This window comes from Dreissena polymorpha, chromosome 2, assembly GCF_020536995.1.
Source record: "Dreissena polymorpha isolate Duluth1 chromosome 2, UMN_Dpol_1.0, whole genome shotgun sequence".
NCBI lineage: Eukaryota > Metazoa > Mollusca > Bivalvia > Myida > Dreissenidae > Dreissena > Dreissena polymorpha.
Genome location: NC_068356.1, coordinates 25,284,236 through 25,294,735, shown reverse-complemented (window position 1 = coordinate 25,294,735; position 10,500 = coordinate 25,284,236). Strand labels below are relative to the sequence as shown.

Genomic DNA, 10,500 nt, shown 5'->3' with positions numbered 1-10,500 from the left:
AATTAGGACGAAACAATCCAGGGCGAACGGGAAGCCTTATTTATAACACGCGCAAATAATTTAGAGATACTTTTTATATGGGCTAAATTCTTTGGCTCCAAATATTTTTATTTGATGACGAACTAAAATTTAATGAACACATAGCTCAAAAAGTTAAAAAAAACAATCAACAAGTAGGAATGATATGGAACACCTCCTCTTGTATGGATCCTGAAATTTTTATACCCTTATATAAAAGCTTCGTTCGTCCGCATCTGGAGTATGGTAGTGTGGTGTGGAATCCCACTTACAAGAAAGATATTTTAGTTATAGAAAATGTCCAACGAAGGGCCACTAAAATGGTTACAGGATTGAAAGACAAGTCATATGAAGTTGACTGAGAATTTTAGGTCTACCCACACTTATATACAGAAGAGATCGAGCGGACATGTTACAAATCTTTTAAATTTTGAATACAAGTGTCAATATCAACGACATTGAATTTGTGCAGAACAATAATAGGGGTCATAAATACAAACTTAAGAAACACACCATACAATCTAATTTCAGAGCCAAATGTTTCTCCAACAGAGTGATAAACAATTGGAATGCATTGCCTAGTAAATCTGTAGTCAGAAACTGTAAACGCTTTCAAGAGCTCACTAAACAGCAGCTGGAAGGATCGTGAAAACAAGTTTTACTATCAGAAGACAGTCAAAACACTTTATGGGTGTAAGACACACAGTGTAAACAAATTTCAAATTGTCAATAGATTTAAATTGGGCCAACCATGGGTTATCTCACCAACGGCCAGCGACGACAAGGTAAATGACAAGGTAAAAATATTACCAATATAAAAAGTAGCTTAATATTTGAGAGCGTCAACAGTTGGACTAGGTGAACGGTTATTAGGGCGAAAACTTAGGGGCGAACAGGTATTTGGGCGAAACGAACTGGATTCGTTGCCAAATAATAGAGGATTGTTGAAACAATGTTTCTGACAACATTGCATATCAACTTGGGGAGCATTTACACCAGGATCAAATATGCAACAAAATATCCTCCAATTACCTTGAGTCGAGCATGACCCAAAGTCGATCACTTTGTTTACATTGAAAACGCGGCTCTCGTGATGACGTCACATGCATGTGCTCGGAATTAGTTTGTTTTACTAACATAACTATGCTTGAAAATAATTATAGACACAACTAAAATAAGGAAAAAAACAGTTTAATTGCATTCATAAATCTTACTTCAACTGAAATAATCCAAACTTCATGCCTATTCCGTGCATTTTTTTCGGTACTCTTCATTAAACTTGCACATAAATTGCAGACCACTGCACAAGAGTCAACTCATAATTTCATGTATTTGATTTATTTTAAAGAAAATTCTTTAACCCTTTCACAATTCCTAGAAAATGTTGTATGGAACAATATGTGCACATCGCGAAAATAGGTGACATGCCGATATTCACATGTTCAGTGGGTTTACCCTGTCCCGATTAGATGATAATTTTATCAAATCTTTTAATAGTTACATATATGCCGAAATTTTATTTGAACAAATTGCGACGTTATTTTTTTTTCAATTCTTGAGCACTTTTTCGTGTCAATGTTGCTCAAAAGAAGATCGACCGATAAAACGGAAACTTGTTAAATGGTAAATAGAAGTTATAAAAAAGTTAAATTAATCTTTCAGTTTCTCTAAATTTGTTCAATGAATCGAATTTTCGAACTTTTGTTGAGCTCATGCCTATTGCAATCGAGTACTCTCGCTTTTCGGATGTGACCTCTCAACTCAAGGTAAACAACGCGTGTAGTGTATGTCATTGCGGGTGTGTATGGAACTATGGGTACCCTGGAACTATCGTCTTTGTGTGGTTGAACACGCTGTAAATAAACAATTTTGACATGGATTTTACGGGAATTAAATAAATCTTTTTAGGTACATCGTTTTTTGCGGGATTGTTTGAATTAATTCAGAAATTATTTTAGTTGTTTCCTTAAGCGCTCGACTCAAGGTAATTGGAGGATACTTCATGTGAAATTGAGAATGTTGTTTTGTTCCTCGTTTACTGCACACGAAAACAAATGACAATATAAAGAAGACGCAGTCAAAAGGATGGTTAATATATTCGTCATAAGATTGTTGTGTGTATTTAGTCATCATCAATATTTTATTTTTGGTTCGCTGCTTACAGTGTTAAACAAAAAAAATCAGAGTTTCCAGCAAGCGCTTTGTTAGTTTGTTTTGAATTAAGCGCCTTTCTAAAACCACACACCTGACTGTAACCGTCCAGTGGGGTTGCCCCTTCCATAAAGGCTACAACTCACACTAGATTAGATCCTTTAAAAAACAAATTTAAGGGCAACATTTTAGTAAATAAATGCATACACATGCATTATAAAGAAGCGGAATCATGAATAATAACATATAATAAATAAATGATTGAAACACATAATTGAATTATATTTATTCACGTTTTCTGGTAACCAGTTAATTAATATCTTAATTCTTTACCTGTATATTCGGCCACCGAAGAGTTAAATTTACTTTTTATTTTGAATGAACGCGATTAAAACAAAAGTGAATAATTTGTATAAAATGTTATGTTATTTCCGTAGTACTGACACATTTCAGGATGCCATCATTCCGTTTGCTCATCCATTTCCTATCAATATTTTTGTCAAACTGTTTTTAGGAAAACAAACAACTTTTTCATTAATTTATATATAAACCGTAAATAAATATACCAATAGCCTACTAAACAACAAACAAACTGTGAATATATACGAATTTATTTACATTGACAATAATTGTGTAGGATTTTTATTTATTTATTTTTGTACCATTTTTTTAATTGTAAACAAATAAAAGAAGTCAAGCGTTTTGAATCACTGTATTTTGTTTAAATCTCATAATGACAATTTAAAAATAAATTATCACACATAACGTTAACCCCCGTCCATTGACAACGCGTAGCATGTACCCACCCTCTCCCTATCTCAAAGCTTTAGGTCGAATTTAGACAGACAGACAGACAGACAGACAGTTTATTCAGACTTATACACAAGTACATCGTCTTCATACTTAAGTTTACATATTATTTTCTGTCACGTAACTAGGTATAACAAATAAACATTACATAACATAAATATACATTTAGGAATACAAATACAAATCAACTATCAAAGCGGTAATGAAACTTATGGAACAGTATTATTCAGAATCGTATTTCTTATAACAAGCGCTTCTTTTATATATTTACATACATTGTAAATTACTGATTTGTCACATGAAAGTAATAACTTGTGGAATTTATATACAGATGGGTTTTCATAATAAATACGGCTTATAATTTTTTTCCTTAAATCAGAATAACAGCGGCATATACAAATAAAATGGTACTCATCTTCTAAATCCAAGTCATTGCAACATAAACAATAACGTTCATTACGTGGTATGTTATTTTGGGCGTATCTGCCAGTTTGAATTCTCAAAGGATGTGCAGAGACTCTTAGTCTTACAAAAAATAATCGCAGACGTCTAGGAAGTAAGTCTAAATATGTTTCATATTCCAAACAGCTTTTAAAAACTTTATACATATCTAATACAGTACTATTATTCATTTTACCGTACCACTCTTGTTTAAAATTGTCAACAAGTCTACATTTAAACTCGCTAATAAAACTATTAACTTGAACAACGTTTGGATTTTCAAATACATAACCAAATCCAAAATTATTTAACATGCTCTTGACATTTGAGACCCAGTTCGTATAACCTTTATTACAATCGTTCAAGGCTTGTTTGTACACATTTTGCATTATGATATTTTCATTTCTCAAAATTTTAAACCAATATTTAATAATTTTAACAAATCTGTTTATATACAATGGATATCTACCTAATTCTCCATAAACAGCAACATTACATGTATTTATTTTCACCTGCAGCAAGCGTTTGCAAAATTTTAAATGTATACGTTCTATATCATCTGACTTCGTGAAACCCCACACTTCTGAGGCATAATTTAATATAGAACCCACAAAAGAGTCAAATAACTGGCAAACTATTTTCGGTTTTATGTCAAATTCATTGCATTTAAACAATAATGTATTCAATGCTTTAAGGGCTTTACCAACCAAATGTTCTTGGTTTAATTTAAAACTTCCAGTATAATTCAACACCGTGCCTATATAGTTAAAGTTATCAACAACTTCGATATAATTACCATTGTATGACCATTTTTCATTTTCTTTTAATCCCCCTCTTTTCCGAAAAACCATTATTTTAGTTTTTGCAGTGTTAACATTTAGCCCCCAAGCATTGCAGTATGCATACAATTTATCTAAATGTGATTGGACCTCAGCAGGTGACTTGCCTAAAATAGCCATGTCATCGGCAAAAAGTAATAAAATCAACACAATATCATCTATACTCAAACCAGAGTTAATGCTATCTTGTAAGTAAAGTTCAAGATCTTCGACAAATAAAGAAAACAAGATCGGCGACATTACCTCCCCTTGCCTCAGTCCAACCGCATAGCTAAAATAATCTGAATAAGATGAACATGATTTAACACGTGACTTAACATTCGCATACATATCCTTCACTATTCTAAGCAATTTACCTTGTATACCAGACTTAAACATTTTCAACCATAATGCATTGCGGTAAATACTATCAAAACATTTTAACATATCGACGTAAATAACATACAAACGTTTATTTTCATTCAAATAATTTTGAACAATTGACATCAGAATAAAAATAGCATCAACAGTTGAATAACCTTTTCTAAATCCGAACTGCGCATCCGAAATAATAGTGTTTTCATTGCAAAAAGTTTCAATGCGTTTATTTAAAATCGTGGTAAATAATTTTGAGAAACAGCTAACTAAGGTAATCCCTCTATAGTTATTTACATCATTAACTGAACCTTTTTTATGCAAAGGGATTATAACCCCTTCTGTCCATTTATCTGGGAAAAAGCCCGATACAAAAATACCGTTAAACACATCGCATAAATGGGCAGATAAAATATCACTACATTCAAGAAAATATTCATTCAATATACAATCACTAACCGATGATTTATTACGTTTTAAATGTTTAATCGCATTACGAACTTCCTCAACAGATATAGGCAAGTCCAGTTCAGGAAATGAAGAATTTTCTAAGTTAAAATCATTATTTAAGCAGAAATCCTCTGCTTCAATATTACAAACATCTGATATATTACTACTTAGGTTTTCAAAAAACTTTGTAAATTCTTCTAAAGATATTTTATTTTTAATAACTCTATTTTTAGATTTGAAAAAACGCCAAAAGTCCCTTGGTTTGTGTTTTCTTAAATTTTCAATCTCAATCATTTTTTGCCTATAACAACATGCTTTCTTCTTTCGAATTAAGTCCTTATAAATCCTCTTACAGGTACATAAAAGTTCTCTATTTATATCAGTTTTACTTGAGTTAAAAATACGTAGAGCGTCGTGGTACACATTTCGTGCAGTATCGCACTCGTTATCAAACCAGTCTGCATTCTTAATACAGCTATTTACATTAAAACTAGGGTTAGTGTTATAAACGTATGTTTTACTAAATAACGGGTCCGCAACACTGCGAATGGTTTCAGTAAATCTATTCAAAACATCATTGATTGCCGTTCTACTTGAATAATCTACATGCTGTACAATAGAATTGAATACAGGTAACATAGAAATAATACCTGAGCGAAATTGACCTCGTAACACATCGTCCCATTTATACTTGACATCAGTGTGAGACTTGTACTCAGCTGAGACATTGTTACATAATAATGAAAAATGTAACGGGGCGTGATCACTAAATTCGTTAAAATCATGGACGGTAAAATCAGATATACTAGAAAAACTGTATTCGTTTGCCAACAAATAATCAATTACAGATGTACCGTTATTGGAATAAAAAGTTTGTTTACAACTATTACCAACTCTACCATTAGCAATACGTAAACACGTAGATTTACATAAATCAAGTAATTTTAATCCATGGCTATTTATTGAGATATCAACTGAGGCCCTTACAGGAGTGTTATCTGGACAGTAATCGTCATCATCATAAACAGTATTAATTTTATCATGTACAATGTAATCGAATTTATTGCCAACCCTACTATTGAGGTCACCGGCAACAAACACTTTACCAAATTCAGAAAAATAAGTTATATCGTTTTCTAAAATTTCAAATAAATCAACGTTAAAGGTGTTATAAACAGGAGACTCATGCCCCCATATATAGGTTGCACATATATAAAAATCTTCTGAGATATTAAAAAATACGTGGTCAAGTTTTAACCATATAATTGTATCATAGTGGTTTTTTACAATTTCAATATCATTAACTAATTCTTCTTTAATATATAATACAATGCCACCACTATTTCGACGGGCTTTTTTGTGTTGAAATTTTCTGAAAAAGTTGAAAGACATGTAACCATTTAAATTGACATCACTAGAACTATTAGCCCAAGATTCGTACAAAATACATATATCGTGAGAACTTAAAATATTTACAAAAAAGGGAGAGGACTTCTTTATCTCAGTGAGCCCGTTGATGTTCCACGACAGGACGGATATTTCACCACCGCCGTGCTCCTACGCGCGCACCGGGTTGCCGTCGATATAAAGCGTATCGTATGCCAGGTACGCCCGCTTCCCTAGCCTCCTCGCCTCCTTCATCTTAGGAACCAATTGCCGTCTCCTCATCACGACTTCCGGGGGAAATTGCTCGAAAACCCGGTACTCCGTGCCATCAAGCTCTTTCCACATTTTTCTGACCATTTCCCTGTCCTTAAAGAAAGAAAACTTTGCTATAATGTTTCTGATCTTGCCAGGTGTCGGCGATCCCGGAGACCGGTGCACACGTTCGAACCTAAGAGAGGTAGCAACTTCCTGTGTCAACTTGAAAGCGCTTACTAAATGTTGGCGTAGTTTCGCCTCCGTCACCTCCGGCGTCTCAATATCGCTTCCAGCGGCCTCTGGTACAGACGTGAAAATTAAGTTGCTACGCATAGACTGCGATTGAAGGTAGCTAACATCCTCCCGAAGGGTATCCCGCTCCTTCACTAGCACCTGGACCCTCTCTACGAGCTCTGCAGCGTGTATATCTACCCCATCGACCTTGTCCTCCAGGCGTAATACCCTCTCTTCGACTTTCTTGGCCCTGTCCTCGTGAACCACCCACAGCCGTTTCATATCATTCTCGAAATTCTCCATCCGCTTCTCGATTGAGTCCATAACGCTCATTTTTGTCTCTAGACACTGTAAACGAGACGAGACAGCCGTCAGTAAAACCATCACATCCCGAATAGTGGGTTCAGCTCCTTTATCTGCCATGTTTTGATGGACTCCACTTCCGGTTACACCGATAGGATCTGTGCTGGTACTTCCACTACAACTAGGACTCACAAACACACTAGAGCTGAAACGTCAATTTTGGCCACATAAAAGCTTGTCTGGACTGTAACCTCATCATTTATCATTCAATTTTGAAATGACTTAAGTATACATAATAAAAATACCATGGGTTCGGAAAGATACTGACACGTACCCGGCCAATTTATACATGCTTTTTGAGTAGGAGTTTCGATAATAAAGATTCCATTGTACATAATAGTGACATAAATATGAACATAATTATTTTGCAAAAAAATAGCCGACAACGACCAATTTCGCGTTAGAATACCCGAGTACGTTTCCGTATATTTTCGTTCACGGTGTACATATAAGTATAATTAAGAGTACATAGGGTACATTTAAGTAGTACACGAGCCGACAATGACCAATGAGCGTCAGTAAATGTCTTAAATTGCAAGATTAAAAACATGAAACTGTAAATATTTACTAAAATGAAGATAATTGAATTTAAGATATAAATAATATGAAAAAAGAAAAATGTTTACACACCTAAGTATAGTGCTCGAAAAGATGTGAATTGGATATAAAGCTATCGCACATTTTAAAACAAAATTTAACTGAAAGAACAAACATAATTATTTCAAGTTAATTATTCAATCGTTTTGCGCATGTCGCACTTGATAATGCCATCAGTTTGAATAATCATAAACGAAGCTGTATTTTAGGTATGAGTGTATCGTGTACGTGATAAGTGGTATTTCTTTCCCTGATGTTAGCTTTTGAATCTGTGATAAAAAGTTCGAAAATTGTCAACAAGTCCTGTTAAAATGTCCTTTAAAGGGGCCTTTTCACAGATTTTGGCATTTTTTAACTTATTCATTAAATGCTTTATATCGATAAATGTAAACAGTGGATCGTAAAAGCTCCAGTAAAAAATCAAGAATAAAATTAAAAAAAGGAAAAGAACATTGCCCGGACCAGGTTTCGAACCAGTGACCCTTGGAATCCTGCCAGAGTCCTGAAGTAAAAACGCTTTATCCTACTGAGCTATTCCGCCGTATACACATACTGAACGTATGTTATACCTTATATAAGCAATCTTCGTAGTTTCACAAAATTTAACGACAAAAACAGAACTCTCCAAATTATTCAATCGTTTCGCGTTGCAACGCTTTATAATTTTTAGGTTTAAAAATCGTCAAAAGATGCATATAATGGCTAATTAGACCATGGTAAATGTTCAGTATTACCGTTTCACCACAAATATCATAACTAAAACGAAAATTTGCGAATCTGAAACAACTTTTTTCAATTTTGTCAATTTTCCAAAGCGTGAAAAGATCCCTTTAAATATTATGTACAACGAATCTCACACAAGGAAAGATAACGTGTTGTGTAGAAGACATTTCTTCCTATCTTAAAGATCAGGGTGACACTTATTGGTAAAAGGTTAAATTTTGCCATAAAACATATTGTTTATACTATAGGTTCATCATTGATCATTTATAATCCAATTTTAAAACAGTGCTTTAAAATGTTTGACATGTGGAGACAATGTGTCGAAAGTAATAACAGTCTTCCTACTAAATACGTAAGGTTGAACAAAAAGGTCAAAATTTTAAATTGGTAAATGACATTGTTCGCAGACTGTTAATTAATAATTTATCTCGCATTAAAAAACAAAAACTTAAGTTCACCATCGGCATCTTCCCTGCTCCAATGCCAAAGTCACTCTTTAAAATCTAATCATATTACAGCTTATCTAGACATCTATCTCATCACTCATAATTAATTTAAGTTATTAGTAACAATAGACTCGCCATGTTGTTTTTCCCCCAAAAATAAATACCGAAAGTTATTATAAAATATTGTGATGAATAATAATGATGCAGTGATACATCTTATTGTAATAATAATGATGCAGTGATGCATCGTATCATAATAATAATGATGCTTGATACCCGGTTGTGACGTACAACGTATCATGCTTATCACCGATGTGCAAAATTATTTGAAAATGTTTCATTTTTTTCCTGTAACCATGTATATCTCATTTTACCATACAGTATTGGGATGTCCGTTAAGTGCAATGGTTGGCACACACACGCGCTGCTCATAAAGGCGAACCGAGTTCAATCCCTGATTCAGATGATTTTCTTGGTAGTCAAAATAACGGACAGCAGGATTTTTCTCGAGGTTTTCCACGTTTATCTCGCATTTAAGGACCACCAAATTTGATTATATTTCAGTAAAAAAAAAATTGTGACTTCTTAAATAAATATTTTCATTGATTGATTATAAGTTGTACAATACATTTTATCTGTTAAATTTAAAAATACAAAAATGTTGAAAAAACATTGACTCCATTCCCTGTTTATACGGAAGTTTTTTTATATTTGATAGTTAGCCTTAAAATTGTGGCATTGACATAAGACCTATAGGCACATTGTTAATTAATAGGAGCAATAATTCTTCCAACAATGTTTTAAGGTGTTTTTATGTATTCTTAAATATATTAATGCAAGGCAAAGTTGTGCTCTGGACAATTGTTTACTTTGATTTCTCATATTTAACCTTTAATTTTTCATTTTTTATTGACAGTAAACCTTGAAGTTTAGTTCTTGTTCGCGATATCGCATACGTCGCCCAAATGTTAATATATCTGCAATTTATTTGAAGGAAACGAATCCCCCTATTCTGGGGTAAGTGTTGCTCTAGAAAACATTTCACCGCAAACACCCACTCCTTTCGGTTCTTTTTTGACGAGAGACGATATTAAGCGCTGAATTTAATTCATGCATATGTGAACTTATGAGCTAATCATGTTCTCCCGCTCCGACGCAGTATAACATGTTGTCATCACTTGAAGAAACACGTCGATAGTCGGGAGGAATTTTTAATTTGCACTCCATATTAACGCTATTAAAAAATATGTGCGTAAGTCTTGTTCCATCATATGACGTATATTCGGTCCTAACCCACAATTCTTAGACGCTAATTTGAATTCATTTTCAAAGTTGGATTTGATGCAACTCACGACCGGGTGCAGTTGCGTTTTAATTATAGTGTGCAAAATTGTTTGACTTCTTACTTAAGAAATAATATTTTTCTATCATGG

At 33.6% G+C, this 10,500-nt stretch overlaps 2 protein-coding genes across 2 annotated transcripts in view; both read right to left on the bottom strand.

Moving 5' to 3' along the window:
- Nucleotides 1–1,069, bottom strand: part of LOC127866300 (kinetochore protein Nuf2-B-like) — a 21,019-nt gene extending 19,950 nt beyond the window's left edge. Inside the window, exon 1 of the mRNA XM_052406764.1 lies at nucleotides 1,051–1,069. The gene's annotated coding sequence lies outside the window, so the exon portion shown is untranslated. The remainder of the gene's footprint in view (nucleotides 1–1,050) is intronic.
- A 5,551-nt stretch (nucleotides 1,070–6,620) lies between these two features.
- LOC127869602 (uncharacterized) lies at nucleotides 6,621–7,361 on the bottom strand. Its single transcript, XM_052412258.1, has one exon. The coding sequence runs from the start codon at nucleotides 7,359–7,361 to the stop codon at nucleotides 6,621–6,623; it is 741 nt and encodes a 246-aa protein (XP_052268218.1).
- Between the last annotated feature and the right edge of the window lie 3,139 nt (nucleotides 7,362–10,500).

Bases quoted from the DNA above. Each gene is read 5' to 3' on its own strand.
- LOC127869602 (XM_052412258.1), bottom strand. From the start codon at position 7,361: ATGGCAGATAAAGGAGCTGAACCCACTATTCGGGATGTGATGGTTTTA.